Here is a 25,061-nt window from a genome sequence, read left to right on the forward strand (position 1 = left end):
CTTCATGCGCTCATTTTCCTGGCTCTCTGTTTCGCTTTCATTTTCCGTCGTGCACCAAAATGCCGTCGTCCGTGAGTGCAATAGCCTAGCGCGAATGATTGCTCGGTCAGATGAAGCTGCAATTTTCTGCACTGCTGCCGCGTCTAACGCCCGAAATAAATCGGATTTTCCGCGCGGTGCGACACAGGATAGAAAAAGCACCCGTGAAAAAGATTATACATAAAAAAACAGCGCTAGACACCGTGCAAGAAGAGTTAATCGTAATTAAAACAAACGATGCGCCGTAAATAATCTCGGACATGGATAGGAGTCTCGCACCGTGCTTTTTTACGCTGGTTCCTTAACGTGAACCGGATTCTCGCTAATCACGTTGTCGATGAGACAGATCACTTGATAAACTGGTACTGATAGTCTACCAAACGACGTCCATGAGTTAGACATTTTTTGACTTAACTGCTACTTAAACTGTAACATAGCGTAGAGCGGTACGTTATTCAAAATTGGTAGCAATAATTGTAGAGTTCTCAGTAACGCGTCAAGTTTGGATACCCAACATGATATTTCATTCTTCGCTCAAATTACAGGAGCGAAGTTGCCTCTCTTCCTCTGTGCTTCACTTGCCCTAAAGGGCTTCATCACTTCCTTTGTCTGGTTACTTCAAAGAAAGGAAACCACAAACTTATCAACGTCGGTGTCTTGCTACTTTAATATTTCTCTATTCCCTCTATTTTCTTGCTACTTTCTTTTCTCCGAGTTGTAGTTTCAGCTTCCATCTATTTCGTTCCCGTTCACTCTTATTTCCTTTTTATTACAGCACCGCCGCGCTTTTTATTGATTTATAAATTGATCTGTTCTCTCTCGTTTTTCTACCTCCCTCCCCCTCTTTACGTTCTAGTCTCGTTACTTTCTTTTCTCCTTTCTTCCGCCTTTCGCGCTCTCCACACCAGGCTCCTACCATTTCTAGCAGTTGCAGGGCAACACGAAAAGTAGACGATACTTTCCTCCCCCAGAGATGTTTCTCCTTCCCGAGGCTGTTCGGGAAAATTTTTCTCCGCCGATCGATGACCGACCTGAATTTTAAAGAAGCGAGAGAAAGCTGATTTTCAACCTCTGCGACAACAAGCTTAGTTTCCTCTTTTCTCTTTCTTTCTTTTTCAACGTCAACAAGCCACGTCTAATTTATAAGCATCGAGAAATACGTTTATCGCCCCGCAGCTGATTCCATTAAAAGACGTTAACGTTAAGATGAAGCTTCGCCCGATTCATTAACGATTCTTAACCAAAAGATCGATGAATTCCTTGGGTGTTCAAGACTCGTATCTCTTTCGATAACAACCGTGCTCCCTTTCGATTCATGACTGGAAACCAAGTTCCATTAACATTTTATTTCTATATTTGATCAAAGAATATATAAAACACATAACATTTGGAAAAAAGAAAAAGAGAATTAAAGAATATAGGTGTCCATTATATCACATAAATGAAAAATAATGTAAATAGAGAATACATATAGAGAACACCGTAAAAACTATCCATTGATGTATCGCTGAAAACTGACCTAAACTACTAGTACACGTGTACAAGGGCAAGAAGGATTTGTCAGCCAGTCGTGTTTTGTAACGTAACGTCCGATGCATTCGCCACCAAGATGTAAAATAGTGCATTGTGTCTATGTTTCACGTTCATGTCGTGTCGAACCATACATTTGGATCCGTAGAGTGTCTGCACACTGTACGAACTGTATCAAATAGGTTATACGTGAGAAATTTACATACCGTTTTCAGAGATTTCTCTTTTAATTTTTATTAAAACAATCGAAAATATGGCCACACGAATTTTCCATCGTAAAAACATATCACGTATTTAAATTCAAACCAGAATTCGTCAGATCTGTTTTTTGTTTACTAGTAAACTAATGCGTCGCAAATTTATCAACAAAAACGAGCAACGAAACTATGCAAGAAGGGTGCAAATGTGGATTATGAGATTAGCAGCCTGGTCTCCTATAATTAGGTTTCTTTGGTACGACTTGCATCGCGTATCTGTTTTCTTGAGAAAGGTGGCCATGTAAGAAATAGGATCTTAAATCTAAATCCGTCAAAGTTTGCATTCGCTAAATACACAGGTAAAATTCAATCTCGAAAAATAAAGGGCAGCATGTATAACGTAAGAATTTAAACAAAATTCATAAAATGTATATTCATGCAATACAATTTTGATTCTTGTAGACCTGCAATTAATATCGCGCTCCTTCATTTGAAAAAGTAAATTCTACCGAATTTCAAGAAGCCTCGATCAAACACGATGCAACCGAGGTAAGACTCCGTCATTTCTAAAGGATTTGAAGAACAGAGAAAACAGAAAGAAACATGAGCTCAAGGAAATCACGTATTCGTAAGTAGACGTTTCCTTGTAATCTGGCTTTCGAATTCCTTTACCAGACAAAAAGGTTCGTAAGATTAGTGGGAGATTAGAAACGTCGAATGTTCGAGTTTCCCAGAGACTTTTCTAGGATGTGTGTAGAAGGATCATTAGAGGAGCATACCTACTTCCGATGGAAACAAATTGGAAGAGAAGCTCTTTAAACTCGAAGGTCAATTTATCGCCCTAATTTTAACTATCAGGAAATTTCTAGAATTTCAAGAAAAATTTCGTTAACCGCTACGGATGTTTGCTCGCGAGGGATCGACCATTTTCTCATTTTGGCCAATTTCACGAGTTAAGACACCTCTTAACTTCCATCGTTTTCAAGTCCTATAATTCGCAATCCATCTGGATAATCGGTAGGAAGCTGATGCCGACGATAACAAGCGGGAAAGGGCTGAGAGCGAACGAAGGGGAGGACGAGATATAAATTGAGAGCACTCGTCCAAAGCTACTCGAGAATTTTAACTCGTCCAAAATAGCGGTACAGCCTGTCGAATTATCTTCGAGTTTGCTGACCAAAGGAAAGACACGAGTACCTTGCGAGCCTGTGTCACGTATCTTTAACAAATTTGCCGGAAACATTTCCAGATATGCGAATCCTCTCTGCCTGTTGCCTTCAACTAGGTTATTAAATCGTCTAAGCGTGAAGAATATAACGTGTTTCAGGAAAAATAATTCCATAAATACGCGAAGGTGTCAGTACTGGTGTACAATGCATTCCATTAACGCGACAATTAATAGAAAACACGAGAGACGTTCGCGAGAAATACTCTTAAGGTGAGCGCCGGTGATCCAAATTATTCTTTAGATACGAGAAAAGCGTTAAACATAATTAAAATCTGGTTGTTCGTCTAGAGAAAATTAAATCAGAAGTACCGGCGTTCCCCGGTGACCTGATTGCAGTTGCAACCGTAGCCGCGCTGTTGTACAACAATTATCGTGACATTCGAGTAAATTAATTTAGAATCTTCTTCTAGTCGCGTGGGATAGATCTCCCGTTTCTCTTTCCAACTACTTTTATTCCAATTAATCTTCTTTCTTGCTTTTCCTTCGGTTTGAAACTTGAGATACTCTGATTCAGCAGTTGGAGTCAAACCATTCTACGATTGACAGTGAATTACGTTTCACGGACACTTGTTCAGTGATTGTCGTAAGTTCGCTAACGACAAACTTATACTGTGGGAAAGTTGAAAATCAGCGCGACGCGACATCGTATCCGAGTACAATCGCTGCTGATGAAGGCCAAATATCCGAGAGCACTGCATCTCAATTTCAGTCGGCGTCGTTATTTCGTCGTCCAGTTTCCTATAAACTTCTGTCTCTAAGTTCACCGGTGTATAACACCGTTACGTGCTTAGTTCTAAATTATAACCTTGTTACGTACTTAGCGTTGCCAACGTGACGCGTAACCTTGTGGGCATTGACCAGGAAACTGTGGTATGCGAACAACGATACGTTGCAGCAATCTTCTTCGAATCATTAATTATGATGTTAGCCTCAAAACCAGCTACGGTAATAAAGGGTTCCTGCGGAATTATGAGCAATCGAGAACATATACGATGTATTGTATAATAAGTTTAAACGTGACGACGCGAAAAAAACTAATTAAAACGATGACATTTAACTTGTTTTATTGTAGTACATATTTTTTAGTTTAGTTATTTCCAAAGCAGTAGAGTTTCAGTTGCAGTTACAACTTGAAATGGAAATTTCTCGTATGCAGTGGCAATGAGATTGCGAGCTGAATTAAGAATGTGTGCAATATTCGCACGCACATTTACATAGCCTATTCAGCAGCTTGGTACGGAACGCATGGAAAATTCAGAAAATTGCTGAAAAAATTCTCCCTCGTTCTCTACTCCGAATATCTAGCTACCTGTGCCTTTAGAGACGCTGCCAGAATAAATGGAAACTTAGGTACAATACCTGTATCGATTCTTGGGACAGAGTTAATCAAATGATCGATCTTTATACTTCATCCAATCACTCAAATACAATATCTTTTGAATTTTATGTCCAATTAATATCATTCGTAACTAAGTAAATTTCCAAATTGAACTGCAAATTCAATTCAAACGACTGTGATAATGATTAATCGCGAAACACGCTAAAACTTTTTTTTTTCAAACATTCACTTTTCACTGATAAGATGGGAAAACGATTTTAAGAAAGCAAGATTTGGTCGAACGCGAATATCGTTTTGTTAGCAATTAAGGCTGGTGGTGTTTGAATCACTTTGGTAGAAAGACGCTAATTTCAGGTGTTTCACGGAATATTCCAATCTCGTTAAGTACTTAGCGTAGCTGATATGACGTGTAATCTTGCGGCCATTGTCCACGTCACCGATGGGACTCTCGAGGCGAAGCTGTTTCGGGTTTATCAGCACTAACAGGCGAAGCGCGGCATCGGTGCAACCGACACAGTCGCACGTGCAGCAGACTAATCTCCTCTATGCAGAAGCATTATACCGAGTGGACGGAATAGGACAATCTGGTACGCAAAGTAACTTACACGGTTACCACGGTTGTCGGATACAAACCGACGCAACGTTCTACCGTTTTCAAAATATCCCAGTGATGCGTCAATGGTAGATTTACGTCCGAAAATTTTCTACATTAACCAAAAGTGAATATTTTGAAAACCATCATGATTGAAAAACTCTTTCACAGCATGATTCTGCAAATTCGAAGAAATCAGAAGGTTGTAAAATATACGTGGATTAATTATAAGAATACCACCGTGGTCATAACTCATTTAGTTGTTACTGTTCACGACAGACATTACGGTACATTAATGTTTAATGAAAACAAAGTGTAATGAAAAATAATTAATGACAGAAATCGACGACTTTACAAGCAATTTAGAATAAAGATATTCTTTTATAACGGAAGGTTCAAAAGTAGGTTAAAAGATACTTGATTGTTATCATTCTCGCTGGTATAAAAAGAAAGATGAGGGAAAGATCTTGAGTTGATATTAAGAAAGTATGTATTCAAAGAAATCCACGAAGGATCTCGCATATCCGTGAGAATGTTCAATTTTGAATTCAAGCAGAAGCTAGGCTCGATATTGGCTCTCTCTCTTTTTCCGTTGATCGCACAAAGCCTCGGTCAAAATTTTGGACGAGCTTTCGTCTGAAAGAGGATGCGAACGGAATGAATCGTGCGGTAAGAGCTCTTTATTCCGAATAACAATGGCGCGAGAAACGTTCGAGAGGCAACGTGCCAGTTCCGATAAATAAGATGAGATTGAGCCGAAGCATAGAGAATGGGACGAGGCGTGCGCTTCCTTTGAATCTTCCATGAATCGTCGGAATTTTTCGAATTTTAAAACACATTGGGAATGTAGGAGAACGTATTTCTCGGATGAAACGCACAGTGAAGATATTTCAAAAATATCCGAGGAATATTTTTAATGAGAATTGTTAAACGTCGTTGTAAACGCTTACCCAATAATGCCTGGAAGAGTCTGCTTTTGAAAATACGTATGACACGCTCGATGGCCAATCGCAGTTGTTTGTCCTGAGGCCTCGTCAGCTTCGCGTGATAATCTTCGAGGAGCTCTAGGGCTCTGTGAGCTTCTGAAAAGAAAATTACGCTTTAGAGTCTGTGTAACTCCTCCGTCATGAATTAAATATGAATAAACGATATATTATATATGCGGAAAATTGAATTTGAAAGAACATGGTTGTATGTTCAATGAGATATTGCATTCCTTTGATCGCTTTTCTTTCAAAGAGAGCGAAAGAATAGAGGAAAAGGGAAAAGACCGTAACGAAGGAACTTCCGACTGTAACGATGCAACGGAATACACTATGCAATCATGAAATTAATGTAAATTCGTGGTAACTACTGAGTAATGTTAGTAATGTTAAAATGTCTTGTATTCTACACAGCGTACGTTAATTTCGTTAAATGTTCCGTAAAATTATAAATTTAAGTGGTGTATAATTTATCATCGTGACGCTTAAATTAAAATAAATATTAATGTTTGCTACATATTGTGTAATATCATGACATCTATTAAAATGTAGATGGCGCATTTGTTTTCGCGAGAAGACAAAAGTTCCATGCACAAAGAAACAAGTAACGAGGGCATGCATAACATTTCAAGAAATAAAAGACACGTAGATGCACAGGTGCATCTGATTTCTAACACAAAATGATAACAAGGACGTCGTGCACGTGAAATTCTCTACTAGAAAAAAATAACACCGAGAGGGGTACTGGGAATTTTTCTTTATATTTTCGAACTTTGTAGCTTCAAAACGGAAAAATTGTCTTTTATCTAAAAAAAAAGACAAAAAGAGAAAAATACACGTAAAAATAGTTAAAACATAGGAACAAATCAATGAACACCTGCAGGCCACTTTCACACCATTTTGTCACCATTTCCTCTCACATTGCCCGAAGTAAGAGGCAATGGCAACTTTATAAGAACAGAAGGAAATACTTTAGATTCCCATATGCACTCAACGTTGATTCACAAAGAATAGTGGAAAAACCAATGTGTTCCCAATGGAGATAGTAGGATATTAGTATAAAGCATAAAATACTAGAGCATTCTAAAGCACGGAAAAGATTATAGATAGTTTAAATTTGTATGTAAAAATCGCAAGAATATCCCATTTTAATTTTTTTACGCTAAAGAATTATTAGTTTTTAGAAATTACTGTCTCTATCGTCGCTTCTTAATTCATAATCCTCAAAGAGCTCATCCGTTAGTATTTCTCACGTGTTCAAATATTTCATCCATCACGAGGAGTTTTTATAATCGGTCCGCGGGTTTTACTCAAACATTGTTGAAAATCTGCAGATCGTCTCGACGATTTCCTTCCGGATAGTTTAGACAATCGCGAATGAGTGGTCGGCGCACTTGTTGATTCGTACTACTTCCTCGGCAAATCCTGAAGTTACAGAAGGGATCGATCAGCTCTTGTCCGTTCGTACGTTCTTCTTTCACTTCCTTTTCGAGAGAGCTCACGACCCTCTTTTGTTCGTAGCACAATATGCTAACGGATAAAATTACGATGCGCTGCGCCACGCAAATAACGACATAAATGTTTTTCGTTCGATGATAATGCGAATTTTCACGACTCTTGCCGGTTTCGTTCTCCTTCCATCGACCCCCACCACTCACGAGTTCCTTCTACTTCGATGAATTCACCAACTTCCAAACTGTGCGCCAAGCAACGGATATCCTTTCGTCTGAATTCGAGTTAAATGTACTTTGAATCGAAGAACTTTCCTCGGAAGAATGGATCGTCGTCGCGTGACCTCGTAGCGCGAGAGACGCAAAATATGATTAATTGCACTAGAAGCTAGAGGATAATGCGATTATCATTCAACACATTGTGTAATAACATTTTACGCGAGTATAAATCTTGTCGAGTCAATGACCAAGTACAAACCGCTGACACGTTACTGTTGAATGAATCTAATATGTCTCATGCATAATGTTGCTCGGTTTAACGTCTACCCTTGTCGCCAAGCTTTATAACATGTCTGTCCAAAAATAGTTGTCAAAAGATTTCACGTGTATCTGACAGGACGGCCACACAATCTGCAGGGTTAATAAAGGTTTCATGATCGTTAATTATGTTGTTGGTAGAGAGAACTTGCAATTAAAATTGCAAGCTAGGATGTTTAAATACCTTTCAAAAGTCATGTCAGTACTGGAAGATTTTAATAAACGTCTTCTTAATAATGTTCTCGGCAATGTGGTTATGGATTCAGATTGAATGTAAATTTCTAATTACCAAGCCTCTTGATATTGTAATATTTTAGTAATGTAAAAGTAGATAATAGCGGCATTGTTCCACGCAACTGAAAACAAGTAAGAAAGACATAAGCTGTAACGCAAAAATCATTTTCTAGATAACTAGGCGGATCCTTCTAACGGGCTGAGCTAATTATCATTAACCGTTCCGTTAAACGGGAACGCTAAGGGGCCAATTACCGATAAATGCTCCATTCCGAAAGCAACCTTTGGCTTTTTCGAGGCCAATTTGCAGATGTTTCTTTGTTCCAAACGCTTGAAATTTGCAAGGCAGAGGGCCTGAACATGTTCATTGAATAGCGTGTTTAAGAATATCGCATCAGCTAAAGCGTAATTTCGCCAATTCTTTGTTTCACGAATTCGTTAACTGTAAGTTTAATAATTTGCTATATTACACTTTAAGCTGCCACATTGGACACTGTAATAGGACGTTACATCGAAACTACTCCAAAATAATTGGAGAAATAAATAACGCAGCGTAAGGGTTAAACGAAATAAATACGTATTGATACGATTTCCAAAAATAAAAAGTTGTCGATCACAAATCTCACGATTAAAATGAAACACTTAGAAAACAAACTCGTAAATTAAAGAAGTTCACGGAACAAGCGCGAGAAAACAGATCGTCGGCGTGCCGGTGCAGAGTCAAAGTGGCACTTTGATTTCTGAAAAGCTCGGCATACGTACGTGTAACGAGCGTTCCTTTCCGTGCGTTCCATTTTTGCGTCGTCTCGGGTACACCGTAAAATGGGAAAACCACTTTCCGCGTAAACGAAAAAAAAACCCAGCCGGGTATGGATACCCTTTACAAGAACGTATACACGTTTCATGGTACATGTGATGCGTTATAGGCATATACATCGTAAAACTTAAATCGCGTTAGGCGCCGATAACGTTAGCGTGCAAAATTTACATAAATCCGTTTGAACGTACACTGAAACGTATATAAATTTACGATAAACGTATATAAACTTCATTCTTTGTACGCACCATCTACTTTTCAGATAAATCATTCTATATTGCAGTTTCAAAAATTTGCTTTTCAATCTCCAAAATCGCAAAAATCCGAATTTAATGAAGATACGATATAATCGTCAGTTATCAGCGTGACGAGAGTATCTCATAATATATGTTACGCCGAGCGACTCTCTGCCTGGCCCAGGTCACACACCGCGGGCCAGACGGACACCAGATGTCCGCTCTTCCGTACGGCGTACCCTCAATAGCCTTAAGCACCCGCCATAAACCCGAGTAACTTGCCTGCTAAGGTCCTTCAGACCCAACAAATGTCTTTTTCTAAATCAGTTTCTAAAGACTATTGTTTACTACGGCTTGACACGGGAAAGTTAGTTTTTCTCACGTACGATGCTTCCTACTAGCAACTTTCTATCGAAGGCGGTTAAGACCCTTCCTAGTCCACCAGCCTTCGTTTGTCCAATCCGAGGCAATGTATACTGCCCTCACTTCCTGACCTAAAATGGCATGAACAAATCCGATGGTCCCGAGCGCTGGACACACCCATCACTAGTTTTCCTCCGACACAGCATCGTCACTCAACTTGACTTCTTCTACATCGTTGGAAAAGTCAACTACTAAGTCTAACGCTAATGCCTAACATGGCAGTCTAAGCATAACGCGAGGGTCGGTTCTCGGTATTGTCGAACATACATTTCCTCTACTAAATATCTTATAGTGCTACGTCCACTAATACATTGAATCCAATTATAAGAGCCCTGCTCTAACGTACATATACGAATATTGTGCCAGTGTATCGCGTCTCTATACGTTAACTCATTGTCGATGATATATATATATTATAAGCAACGGTGTAACTTAAGTGGAGAAATATATAATTTATAATCCTGTGAATCACAGTACTATACAAACTCAATCACCCCTATTATCTCAACGGAAATCAAGGGATCGACCAACTCGTGATGTCGGTTATTATAATCGTAACGGGAATTTACGACTCCCGTTGACCTCTCTCCTCGCGATTGCGTCTCCTCGCGATTGCGTCTCCCCGCGATTGGTCGAAAATCCATGGTCCTTCGAGCCGGATTCAGTGTCAGTGAAGAGTGCACTCACCAGTGACCATATAGTGACACGTGAATCCACACAATCTCCACCGCCGTTGTATCGTCGTCAACAGAAGTAAGTTCTATCAATTTGATTCTCAATTACATAATCGAACAAACAATATAATTCTGTAATAGTTTCGAATTCTCCGATATGTTTAATCTCGAGAACTCAAATTACGTAAAAACATACGATATATTACTTATTAATACCAAGAGAACGGCTTAAGGTATTCAAACGATCAATTTTGAATTAACTCTCTGGTAAACTGTACATGAAATTATTACTTTTAGTGTGTCTGTGTTTTGGTGTATAGTTGCACGTAATTCCACATGGTATTAGGTTTAGCAATAAGGAGAAAATTTCTCAGGGGTAATAAGGTAGTAATAGGTAAAGTCATCTACCTTGGCGAACAGCAATGAAACTGTGCCAAGCACGACCATCTTTTTTCGTCTTTATGATTCAAGCAAATGTGGCTGTTTCCCCTTCAGTTACAAAGACGCGTTTCTTACACGAGATCCTCGATAATTAACAAAATTCTTTTCTCCGTCGTAAGTACAGGCTCGACCGTTGACACGAGACTGTAAACACGATTTACGAAGCGTTCAACGTTTCACGCGACCAAGTTTAGAAACGAGTTTCCTTTCTATTTATGATGCGAAATTCAAAACTCTTTAACTCTTTCCTTAAGGGGCGAAATAAATTCAAACGACTTAATTAAGTAAACGACACAACTGGCAACAGGAGCCACCGGTCGCCGGATTTTTAATGAAAAGCGATTTTTGAGAAAGGATGAGAACTGTCCTAGCATAATGTTAAACGGAGGAAACGCAAATTTGTTTTCGCTTGTCTCTCCTCTCTTTTTAACTTCGAGATTGGCTTATACGATACATTGGCTTATATATCGTAAAATAGGTATCATCTATTTTCGTAATTATCATATTTAAATTGTCATCTTATTATGTCTTGTATAAAATCGCAACAACGAATGTATGTTTAATAAATGATATTAGATGATCCTTCTCTTTTAATATCGTGTTAAAATAACTTAACGCTCATCAGGAACGTCAAGCAGAAATTTGAAACGTCCAGAGAGTGGAACGCAAAAACTAATTTAGGCTTTCCCTGGAACGTTAATTCAGGATCTGGATTAAAACGAAAGACACGACCATAAGAACGGAAACAAATGAACGAAGACGCTATTATTTTCGTCGTTCATTAACACGTGCGCCGGTGACACAGTTCGCACGCAATAATTAAAGGACGCCCCTTTTCGTCGACGTGCGTCTAATTAAAGCACGCTAATTATCGAAGTGAATTACGGAATTCGTGTCTCGACAACGTTTCTCACAATCATCGCGACGATGAAGCGTTTAAATCATTGTAAATTTTCTTTTATTTAACGCGAGAAAAATCATGGCAACTATGATTTAATCTATTGAAAATGCAATGCACAGTCACAACAATTAATTAAACCTTGATTTCCTACGCAATAGAGATTTTATATTTCAGACATAATCAAGATAGAATTGCGATCAAAATCATGTTAACGGACAGGATAGTTTTCAGCCACGTATAATTTCGTTTTAACATAAACAGATGATAATAATTTATAATAGATAATAAAGATAATAATTTACACATATAATTGAAATTGCTCAATCGCAATTGGAATACCTAATACTGGCTGGTATATTTAGTATGTTTTTTTAGTATATTTGAAACTGATCATTAGCTTGTTCGTAGGAAAAAAGGTCGTGTAAGCTCGCAATTAGCAATGAATACCAGTTATATAAAAAATTAATTATCAAACGATAGTTAAATCTCACACATCTTTATCCTTCTCTTCCAATCTTCCACAAAGGAAAATCAATTAGTGAACCTACAAATGTGGAATAAGTGGCTAAAGTAATGAACAGTGAAATTTATCTGGCACGCCCTTGCTACCTCATGTTCGTGAGAATGACGGGCGGGCTTCTCCCTCCGTCGTAAACCAAAATCGTAGGAATTCTTTACGTGCGTCCGTAATATCGCGAAACGAAACATTCTTCGGGCTAAGTTTATGCAAACAGGATACACGCAAAACCGCACAAACCGGAACATTTATCATGCTTTATAGAAGCGTGTACAAAACGTAAATGGAACGATGCTTGTCATTTCGAAACTCTATGAAAAATAGTGGATGAAACGTCCCTCTGGCCGATGATCCATGATATACCACCGCGGATATACGTTATACGTACCAAAGGAACACCGCCCTTTAAATACATTGTAAATTCCAACGAACAAACGGAGAGAACGGCGCATCTAACGGTGTGGTGACAGATTAAATTATTGTTTCGGATGTGCTGTGAATAATCTTCGAACATGATTCGATTCGATTCGATTCGAAGCAATGGAAAAGGATCGGAGATCGAGATTCAGCTCCGGTTCGATGGAAGACGAAAAGCAGAGAGTTTAGACGCGAATCAATTGGAAGTTGCGCGAGAATTCGCAGACGTTTAATCCAGGCCATCATATTACCGACACTGGCGTCTGGCGCGTAAGATAAACAAGGGAACAGCGGAATACAGATTTTCGGAATTTACGGGCTACAGGAATACGGGCCCTGTAGTTCTAGAATTATGGAAATTTCGAATAATTGGATCCTACCTCCTCCCATGTCGCGAAAACACACCAGCGTGAGACAAATGCGGCTGAACGTGACTCGGAGATGCATCGAAATCCGAGAAATTCGTTTTTCCGCGAAGTAGGAACTGTTTTACGCAATAAAAATTCGCGTTAAAGGAAATGGTTTTGTAGGATGAAAGATTGGCTTGGCATTCTAGTCAAAAGGGACAGCGTATACGAAAATACCGATACTTCCAAATATTTAATATACATTACCAGAAAGTCGAAATGCTTTTTGCGGGAAATAAAGTTACGAGTATCGATACACAAAATCTTTTTACCAAAGAGATTTAAAAAAATTTGTTTTCATTTTTTTTTTTTCGATTCTATAAGACGCGTATATCAATTTGCTATTATATAAAATCTATCTGCTTACCGTCCATACTCTAAAATCCTGATTAACTTCAAATACTTGAATAGAATATAGGAGAAGAAGACAGATTATTGTCTTAATTTTAAACATCTATTAATAAATGGGTTAACATCTATGAAATGTAGAAAAAGACAACAAAATGGTATAAACGAACTCGTATGCTCTCAAATAGTTTTTTAGTGCTGATACAATTCTGTTAATTGGTTAGCAAATTGTTGGTACATTTCATTACTTCCTTATTTTGCTTCTCTGCCAACACGTTATTACGAACACAATTTCTAGGAAAAGGAAGAGGAAATTTCGATATAGAAATGAAAATGGAAGCAAGTTCCATTTAGAACATCTTAAAAATTCAAAGAGAAACGAAAGGAATCTTATATTGAACGGTGAATCGAATCTTTTACAGAGAATATATCGGTACAATAGGTATCAGTTTTGAATTAAGGTTTAATAGTCTTATCTTTTGTTCTTTTTTATCTTTCTTCCATTTTTATCGATGTGTCAAACTACGACGTCTATTAAAGCGTTCGAGACTTCTCCTTCATGCATTACTGAAAAGATCCATTTGATAGGCCGTCATCTTCATTGAGTAGAAAGTAATTCTTTGCCAGCAACCGGGATGAAAATCGCAAGAAAATATCAAACCTCTCAGCCGTGACTCAAGAAGAAAAAACGAGAAAAATTAAAGGTAATAAATTTCCTTTGGGGAGTCGATCGGCTGACGTTAAGTCGAGATAAAAAAGTAATTCCGTTCCCCTTAATATTCCGTGCCACTTTTCCTCCTATATCTCTTCCGTGAATGACGACAAAACCTTTCGAATACTTAAAAACCAACGCGCCGAAGTATCGAAAAGTATGAGAAAATTTTTCTTCTTTCGCAAGAATTTTCATTAGAACGTAATACAAAACATCCACATATAAAACACCGTAGATTACACAGAAAAAAAGAGAATTGCGATATGTTTTAAATCTTCCTTCCGCGTAATAAGCTTCATGTGGTTTCGCGAGTTTTCTAATTAACACGGCTCTAGAATGAAACATGGGCAAGCGAAACTTAATAACGTAATCAATTTAATGCCAGTTTTAACGTGAAAGAAAATAATCAATGTGAAAAGAACACGAAGAAAGAAAACTCTGGGAGCGAAGCAAGGTGAAAAGGGGAGGAGAGAGAAAAAGAAGGAATACCTACGTTCCACATAGAGAGGAAGAATTTTATGTTCCTCCTGGTAAGGTTCTGCACGTTACCGCTGTCAGGAAAGGAAAACGGATCCGTGACATCCAGTCGGCTTTTCCACTTGATGCTTTCCTTCTTTCTCCCTTTTCGCGATCTTTTCTTCCCTTTTCTTCCCTATGCGAGTCCCCTACTTTTCTCTTGCTATTATCTAACTCATTTGTTCGGCACGTTGGTATACATTCGGGAGGTAGTACATTTGCATCCTCGGGCCCCCGACCGCGTTCAATTTGCATGAGCGACGTACCCGTAATTTAGTATCAGAAGTTTCATACCATTCAGGCATAAATTATACATACACGTTGGAATGAATAAATATATTTCGCTAAACGCAAGTTTCCATCATGCTAACGCGTGTCAATATTTAAGTTTATATCTCGGTCAATATTTAAGGTCCTGAAAATTGGACGAAATATCAAACACATTTACCTAACTTTATACCTCTAGCTTTATTATTATTTTTATCATCTCTATGAATTAACATTGATACTGAAATTACAAAACTAGCAGTGGCAGAATATAGCGATTAAACTACTTCGCGTAATGAAAAGATTCCCAGGGAGCCACAAAATCTGGATTCTTATAACGAGCTGCGGTTTTGACAGTAACTCATGCAATTTTTTCTGTTCGTGCCATCACCGTGACAGTAAAGTGGAAAAATGTTGCACGGTATCTCCACCGAGAATCGTAAATTGCTTCCCGCGAAGAATGCATAGGAAGGGAATGAGTATCAGATATTCTTTATTATGATAAACAGCCGCCGTTTATCACGAAACGATTAATCGAAAGACCAATACGAAATACGTTTCCGTCGTATTTAAGAAATCCTAGGATGATCGAATTGAATCAAAATGCAGCTGGCTCGCTTCACGGTTTGAAAAGTCAGCCAGAAGGTAGCATTTATGGAAAGTTGAGAAATTATTGGGAATTTTCTAGGATCGAGTCGACACGAGCCTTTACACAATGTCCCTGTTCCAGTGAATGATCTTAGTCCAACGATCAAAGGGATCAGTAGATCGAAAACGTCCTTAGGATAACATATAGGCTATAAGATCGTGATTGCCGGTAGAATGTTTTCCGAATCGATTCTTCCTCAGTCGATAGATAACGCAATGAAAAAGTAGGCTTCAATAATCTCCGCCATTTCGTAGAAACTTTTATCGAAGAATATGAACAGGATATGAATAATGAAGCATGACTGATTATATTTGAATAATATCCGAACCGGTCTTTTCACGTCTACGCTATTTAATTATTTTATACGTTATCAATATTCCCCGTACTTTTATCTCGAACAGAGATTCATCCAGATCCAATAACTTTCCCGTTAGCTCCTTACCTAAAATCACAGTTTAGCGAGGGGGAAAAAGCCGTTGCCCTTTCCATTTGATCGAGAAGGAATAGGCATAAAAATTCACAGTTTCCAACAATTTCGAAGTCTATTTCTTCCACACGACCATTCATTATTGTACGCGAATGATAATAAAGAACAATCACAAGTGGGCACCGAAGGCGATCGTACAAACAGTGCCAATTTAATCTCCATTCTGCGCGTGACAGCTAAAACGATCCTCCGCCCACCGAGCAGTCGTCTGGAGCAACCATAGCGTGAAACCGCGATAATCTCAATGTCCATTTGTCCCGATTCCATTGTCGACCATTGAAAATGCCGTAAAAACAAACACTCTGACCCTACTGCAATATCTCAAATATTTTCCATGAACATTATCCGTTCCTCTATTTCTTTCTCGTCCCATCGAAATATAATTCGCACATTGAATCCTCGTCAAGTTAAAAGGAGGGTTAACGTGAAACTAAATTCGTTCCAAAGGTATTCTCGTTGCACTTTGAACGGACCGAGGAAAATGCAAGTATAATTACCATGCATTTCGCAATTTTCTTCGTTCTTGACAATTAAAAGTATATTTCTTCTCTAACAGCGAAATAAACGTCGAAACAATAATGGAGCGGTTAGTAAAACAATGGTTGAATGTTAACACTACATGCAATTTTCATCGGCACAACACGTATCCACGTTTTTGAACGAACTAACGAGAATTAAATTTCGATAGTTTAATTAGTATTTCAGCGTTTATCACCGATTACTATTCCCATATAAATCATCAAGCGTCGAAAAAAAGATTCTCACAATTCAAACCTCGACATACGTCGCACCTCGTCTCTTTCCTTTGTTAAACGTTGGAAGCGCCAGTTGGGTGAAGAAATGAATAACAAAGAAGATTATCGATAAACTGGAAAGATTGAAAAGCTATTTATTTTTTATCCACCGTAACTGTTTATGCCGCAATAATAAAACAAATACCGAACGCACTTTAAATAATTAACGCATCGCAATTAACGTATTTTGTATATTCTAAAGCAATTGAAACTCGTCCCTTGAAAAATTTGTCGTCACCGATCGTCAAGAAGATTGATTTATAATTTTTTCAGAGACAAAATCCGGCGTAAAACGATGCGAAAAATAAGCGACGCGTATCGAGTAAATTATCAAACAGTTTGCATACGATCCAGTGATACCGAACCGTGACGAGAAAATAAATTTCCGCAAATTTACACGAAAGGCGTGAACAATCTCGGTTCGCCATTCGTTTATTCGATTACCATACTATAATATTTGCCTGAGCCGCGTTGGCTAACGCCTCCGCGTTAACGAAAGCCGTACTTTAACTGCTTCATTATGCAAAACCTTTCGCTATCTTTTCTCTAAATAAGTTTGGGCCCGTGTTAACGTCCGCTCTCTTCCGCCGGTTCGTTGCTCGTTTTGCACTCAGGCCGGCCGCCTTAAAATAACGCTAATCTCACCATTCTCTAAACTAATACGCCCAAGAATATACTCCATCGCTTAAGGATACTCGCTACCGAGCCCCTGATCGTTTACGTTCAACTACGAAAACGTATTTCACATGAAATGGATTCATGGTATTGCATCCTTCTTTTTGCACAAAGTATCGCAACCAACTTGCAACGGAACAACGTTACCTTTTCCTTGATCGTCTATCGACCGTAACAAAGAAACGGTAAGTAAAAGACAAAAATATGTTTATTTTCCGTCGTAAACTTTAAATCGTTTCTCGGACAAATACAAAGGACACGCTTACCGATGATACATATCAAATATATCAATATTATCGGATTCGTCCGATTTCGTTTTTCAAGATATATTCGTAAACGTTGAAATCACAATTTTCAGAATAACTTCAGGAACCTTCCCGCTATCTGTAATCTTCGCGGTTAACCACGCGTTTTAAAAACGGAACAAATTGTATAAAAATTCAACAATGATAATACACAGAGAAAGGTAAAGTTGAACAAGAAGTTCGAGGATTCTTGGCTACCAAGGACTACAACGTACAAAGGAAGAACTTACGGTATCGTTCGAGGTAGAGCACGGTAGGCAGATAACAGCACATGCCGTTATCACCGTGCACGTGGGCATACATGTCTGCTAATTAACACCCGCCGGCAGTAACGTGTACACGAGAGTGTTGCCGTGGCCTCCGATGCTTAACAGAGCAAGCCTTCTCTGTCAATTCGGCGATCCACTCGACGATCCTTCACCGATGCCGGAACAACCGTATTCGGATGATCGCGGATGCATGGTTGGTGACGGTAGGAACAGCAGCACGCTGCAAGCGGGTGTCCACGAGCAATACGCGTGGCCCGCGCACGCCGATCGATCGATCGATGAATCCTCGTCGTCGACCGGCTACCTCTTAGTGAGAAGCGAGACAAATTGACGCTGGGCCCACTCGCGTCGCTATTATACACCGCAAATAACGCGGATCGATCACCACGAGCCACCACCGTCTCAGTCTACTCGTTAAAACACCTTTTTCTCTCTTATCTGGAGCCGCGAGCTTCGATTCGCTCACCTCTCCTCGCCCAGTTTTGCCATTCTTTCCCTTCTAATCACCAACGAAGAACACGGTTAAGTACGTGGCCGACTGTCTGTCGACTGGTAGAATTTCGAACAATTTTAATTGCGAATTCGAGGGTTTGATCTCAACGCGCTGCGGAACTTTCACAATCACCGGCTTCCTGCACACCGATCGTTTCATCGATGTGAATTATTCGAGTAACCGACGAATCGCAGAGGTAAAGATGTAGTTCGTTCCAGTTTCACCATGCACCAGTTTCACTTCAAAAGCACCACCAACTCGATATCTCATATAAATTCGTCGGTGAGAATGAAATCTGTTTTCTGGAAAAACATCGGATGAAAAATGACATGTTTACGGGGTACGGTCTATCCGCTTTATTACAACTTCATTCGCCTCTTTTGTTCGAAAGTCCAAAATTACACGCGACGGCAATGTCAAAGTTTGCGGTGGTTTTTAAGCTTAGTTTTTAACATGGAAACACGACACTGACGTTCTGTTGGCAATACGTAATACACCGTCCTCGGTTTTTCCGTTTAATCTTCCTACATGGATCATGACAGACTTTTTTCAGCCAGTGCCCCGTTTATTTTCCAAACGCCGGTAGTATAACGCCAGACCGCTTATTCGCCCGACTTTTTCAAACACCAATCGATAATTTCGTTAAAATTATTATCTTACCCCGAATCTAGTAAGCCTGTATAAAACATCGTTTCGTTATACCGCGATGTTACCCGATAAAGTTCATAAATAATCTCCTGATGTACAGATATCCCGATGAATAACAAACACGAATGGTTTATTCTCTGAAAGTATATTTACATCTAGTCGGTTGTTTAATCGTTTCTGTAGTCGCTCTTCTCGTATGGCTTAAGAGATTACAATCTCCGATGAGGACGCATCTTTGACGCTACGAACAATGACTTTATCAGCGTGAAAATGGAAGCTGGAAAATTTGGGCTGCAATTAACGCAATTTTCCCGAGAGGCTGGTTATGCAACCGCACAGAAAATGGTTGCAGTCAAGTGCATTTATGATGCCAACCACGCGCACGTGACTGATCCGTCTGAACCAGACACACGATTGATTTGCGAGATGAACACCTGTCAACGAGTTAATTGCACCGTCTATAGCGATTTCGCTTTCTCCATACCCTACTTTTTTTTCTTTTTTTGTTACTTTTTCTATTGTTGGTCGATTCGGCGACACTGAAACGATACGTTGCAGCGACGAAATTACACGCGTCAGCCGGAATTTCACGATACAAGGACGTCTGGATTTAGTTCCCATTCCCATTAAGTAATATCGAAACTCTACGATTCTCGAACGCGTATTAGTTTGCAATTAATCAAGAAGTATCGTTTGTGAATGTCATGCGATCACGTTTCACTCAATTTGTTACATATCTCGCACAATAATGCAATTTTTCGGCGATATTATACTTTTTTCTTGTTTCACTTATTTCCTTTATTTTGTTTTCGTCGAAACGGTGACACGAAAAGTTTCTCAACGGAGTTAATTAGCGAGTCATTTTTATTCGATTCTGCGCATCGTAAAAACCAATCGACGAAATTAAAAAAGTTTTTCGCTTCGTGAAAGACTGATCGTAATTACGTACTGTTTAAAAGCCAGGTTCGATCGACCCTTCGAGTTTAATCGTCGTCGGTACTGCTTCGGAACATCCAATTTCTCTAAAGTTCTGTTTCGTAAATATTAGCTTCCGTTAAGACAAACTTATTCAATGAAGCATCGCACGCTATCCTGATGCGCAAATCCTCAATTAACCATTACATACTCGTGCCGTCAATCACGCAAGACAATGACATCCGAATTCTATAATACCGTCGATTACATCATTTCGAATTTTACCTAAACCGCGTTATTTTGCCTTAGAGCACGCCGAATTCTTGGACGGGAGAATCATTCGAAAAATTCGGTTGTTTAGGCGAATGCTGATAACCGACCAATACATAAATCTCTCTTGATATATGTACAAAATTTATGCCATAAATTTAGTTCGATCTCTATGAATACGATTTCCACCACCGAAAACTCCGCGCAAGGTAAATATTTACTAACAGCTTAATCTTTTATACGAGTAAGAGGATTTTGATTTCAGGGGAACGAAACGCCGAGAAAAAAACCATCAATTGCTCAGCTCGTTATTTTTTACCGAGACGATGCGATGTGTTTGTTTCTTTTCGTAATAAATCGGACTCAAACCTTACAGACAGTGATGCAAACAATTTACATTTCCTCGGAAAGCAAATTTTGATAAGCATATGAGTATGGTATACGTGTTATCGAACGTAATGGTACGGTGATTCATCGTGTTGTTTATGATATATAGACCGGTAATTTTTTCTACGGGAGGCAAAGGCCATTAGTCGTGTCAAAGAACTTTTACGCCGATACATGTGCCGGCTACGTTTAGAAAAGTTCAAACATCGAGTCAATAAAGGGACCATCGCAATTTCCGAGTATACTCCATCAAAGTATCCCAAAAGTTGTTAAATTCGGAATTTATTTTCAACGAACAATACCATTGAAATAAGTCTCGTCACGGATGAAAACCGTTTTCCCGTATATTTCAATATTCACCGTAATGTACATACACCACCGACAACTTCAAATAACTTCAAAGCGAAACCAATTTGTCTCTACGAAAAAATCATTGAAGAAGAACAAAAATCTCCGATAAAATGACGTAACTCGATCAAAGTGTCGTAGTAAATATGCGAAAAATATTAACGCTATCGCAAGATCGAGACGTTTCTCCTATCGCAGTATACTTTGATGTTTCGAAAACTGTTCTCGATCTTCTAAATAAATCGAGCCTGGATTCGTTATCCATTCAAAGAAACACACATCGCGATCACTGTACGTTCGTTAAATAACACATGTCACAGACAGGACGTTAGTCGGAAAGTTAGTTCGTTTTTCAGTTTGTAGAACAGCTTAAAGTGAACACGCCGATACATCGATTCGAGGATCATCGAAACAAAACATCACTTGTAACGCCGAAGAGCAAGATGTAATCACGTAAACTATCCGAGGCGATTAACACGTGAGTCAACGGCGTCGTCGACAGCATTCTTTGCACGACATTCCGTCGGAATTTCATGGAAGCGGAGGCAACGCACATGGAACGCCCGCTCGGAGCGGCTTTAACCCGCTGACTGCCGGAGTCGCCCCTTTTCCAACCCCTTGACTCGTCCCGGACCGCCCCCCAAACCCACCTCCTTCCCTGTCCTCCTCCTCGGTCCCGCCAACTTCATCCACGACCTCTACCTTTGCCCGTACCTTCGCGAAATCCTTTCCTCCTCCGTTCGTACGTACACACGGCCGCCGACCGTGCCAAGTGTTCGTGCACCTTTCCATTTCTCCCATTAACAACGTAGAGCCTCGGCCCACGAGGAAAGAAATTACGACTTGACAGCTATACCTTAAATATGGTGCTTGAAATAATTAGCAGATGCAGCGTTGTTGGATGATACACGCGGCAAACAAATATTGGGGATGCGAGAAATAGGGTAGGTTCAACTGTTGTACTGTGCTACTTTATAGATATAGATATAGACGGTGTAGATGTTTAAAAACATTTTTAGCTTTTTTAGAAGGTTCGCAAAGTGTCATTATTTCGATAAATATCTTTGTGTTGTTTTATTATTTTTGGATACAAAAGTTAGCAACAAGACTTAAATGTCCCGGATTAAGATAGATCAGAGATTAACGGTAAGTAGTACTATACGATACTCGATCAGACATTAAGCGGCAATGAAATTCACTCGTGTAAAACACTCGAATCTCGTTCTTTTCTGGTTCTTCCTTTTTTCCTTTGACTACGGTTGTTACTTCGGATTTCTATGACATAATAGATAGCATTTTTACGGACTCGCCGATTCAAATACGAATAGGTAAATTTTACGGTGCCGTAACTGAAAAATCGTCGTTCTCTTTCGTCGTTGGGAAGGAGAATAGAGTCTTTTATGTTTCGAAGCTCCGCGCTATGAAATAAAACAAAAGTTTTCGCAACAACGACGGTAACTTCGTTACTAACGGCGGGGAAGTCATTGTGAAAAGCAATTACAGAGACGACAAATGTTTCGTATGACTGTATGAAAATACGACGAACTAGGGCAACTTGGTCTGCGCGGGAAAAAATTCGAGCGGAACACTTGCTAAAATTGGAAAACGCTTTATATCTAATGCTCGCATTCACCTTAACCATTTTCGACGGTTTGATGCGATCATTGATCGAGCGCACGCGTGTAATAGGATAGAGCATCACGGAGAAGAGAAACACGACCGCTGTCTGTGTTTTCTTTCCTTCATCTCCCTCGTTCGGCACCCCCTCTTTTGCCATCTCCCTTTCTTCCGCTTCTTTTCTCGGTTTATCTTTCTCTCTCAGATGGAAAAGCGGCGCGAACAAATAATACGGGATGAAGAAAACGAGATAAAACCCCATGAAACGAAAAGACGATGGAAGAAAGCCATCCGCGAAGCCGACATCTCCTCGCTTCAGCTTTACGTCTTCCGTTGACTGGCCTGAAGAATCCCGCTTTCACGTCGAAAGTCTTCTTAACGAGAGTAAAGAAGAAAAAGAGCTGGCACGAGATGGAGAATATCCTTCGGGTACCTAATAGCTTTTTACGCCTTATTACTTATCATTACAGCTATCATGATGACGATCGACCTTGGAAAGAAATATGTACTAGCTTGATAAGATCACGCGATTATCAATGATGCAATGGACCAACCAGCTTCAGTTCGTGTTAAAGTCTTCCGGCAAATATGTCGAGACGCGAAAAATAAATATGTACCGACATATTTCGTTTAAGGAAGAGTTATGCTACAAATTAAGCGCGAGAAGCCCACAAAGATTTTAGCATTTGGGAAATTTGGTATATAACTAAATATCATAAACTAGAATTCCTCGACAATGGTATTTGCCTAAGTCTGATTAAGCTTCCTTAATCTCCTAGCCATTGCGGGGTTGATTTCAGGAGTCGCGAAACAATTCAGAGATACAATGCTAACAGAGAATACCATCTGATCGTTTTACGTGTTAAATTCAGTCTACAGTTGGCAAAAAATACACACCGAACATAGGCGACATTCGCAATGCAAACAACGCTAATTTTAACGCATATATGGGCTCGTTCTTCAGCAAATATAATAAACATGTTATACAATATTGCGGTGTAAGTCATTTCTATTTGAACTTCTATTGAATAGACTAACGACCATTCGTCGTACTGTTTCATAGCACGGATCAATCGAAAATATTTACAACAATTTGTATTTTCGTTGTTATCGTTGTATTTATCAAAGACTAATGAAATATTACAATGCCCAGTATTTTGTAAAAATTGAAACTCCGTGTTTATTTCATATTGCCTCGTCCGTGTACGTACTTGATGCCTTTGTTTATGATAAAGTGAATAAACTCAGCGAAATTGCGTTCCAGTTTTACGTAATTATTACTAAGCAATCTTTCTGCTAAAAAAGATAGAATACAAAGAAAGGAGAACAACAAGGACAGAGAACGTAAAAATGAACCGATTTCAACGATCACTCGACGCTCAAATTTCGATGCGAATCTCGATTCTCGAGTGGAGCAAATCGATTGCGCGTCTCTTCGAAACGTCAGATCCCTAATACGTTATGAATTTTACCCCGCTTTGCTTCTTATTATCGATCAACAGAAAAAAGCTAGGCATCCTGAACGTTTCACCAAATCCTGACTAAAAGAAATAAAGAAGCAAAACTGTCGGTGAAAAGGGAAAAGAATCTCTTGCATCTCTAACCGAGCATAAAGTGGAAAATATCTGCAGCCGAACTATATATATAATGGCAAAAGAGAAAGAAAAAGTCTACTATTGTGTCTGACATCCCGTTATCGTATTTCGGAAAGGTCACCTAAATAATGTTTTATGAGTAAAAACAAGTTGAAAATCATTTTCAATTTAGCTCAATCGTGTTGAGATATATTTACGAAGTTCGTGACATAATAATACACGAAGTAAGTAATGTCTCGAAGCGATTTCTCGTTATGCTTTTAATTTCCAACAAAATGATCCATCCGTTAATTGTAGGAAAATAATAAGGACAGCTCTTTGAATTCTATTATTCAACACCGAAACTCAGTCTTAACTCGACTACTTCAAGCGAATCCGCTTATGACTTTGACGGTAATGATGAGTGTGCCGTAATACAATTACGAATTTAATTACAAAGAACGTTAATTACACAAACTATAAGCTTCGTTTCAATAGTGCATCGGATTTAGTTTACGAAATAAATCAATTTGCCTAATTCTTTCGTTACATAAAGTAGGCATAATTGCGCTTCCGGGCGAAGCTAACTAAGTAATTAGTGAAAAGCAAATGCGAAAATGTGATCAGTATTTTGTCTTTATTTTTAAATTAAGAATTATGAAAACTTCAAATGAAAATATACACAATCGTCGTTGCTCTCCATAAGTTATAAACATTAACAAATGTGTGCTTGATAGAAACTAAAGTGTTCCGACAGCATATAAATAAATATACAGTTATTTATCGGAACGTAGCACACGAAAGAAACTCGCATAAATGAAAAT

The 25,061-nt window shown here is 39.0% G+C and overlaps 1 protein-coding gene across 7 annotated transcripts in view; it reads right to left on the reverse strand.

Moving 5' to 3' along the window:
• Positions 1 to 25,061, reverse strand: part of LOC100747372 (disks large 1 tumor suppressor protein) — a 537,264-nt gene that overhangs the window by 459,907 nt on the left and 52,296 nt on the right. For 6 of the 7 annotated variants that reach the window (XM_012387744.3, XM_033321742.1, XM_012387743.3 and 3 more), the window contains one exon: positions 5,876 to 6,007. In XM_012387744.3, the coding sequence (XP_012243167.1) occupies positions 5,876 to 6,007 (132 nt within the window). Of the gene's footprint in view, positions 1 to 5,875; positions 6,008 to 17,946; positions 19,659 to 25,061 lie in introns of those variants that run through there. The other variant, XM_012387747.3, reaches the window with a different exon arrangement.

The sequence above is a fragment of the Bombus impatiens genome, unplaced genomic scaffold (assembly GCF_000188095.3).
Source record: "Bombus impatiens unplaced genomic scaffold, BIMP_2.2 scf_0487, whole genome shotgun sequence".
Taxonomy (NCBI): Eukaryota; Metazoa; Arthropoda; class Insecta; order Hymenoptera; family Apidae; genus Bombus; species Bombus impatiens.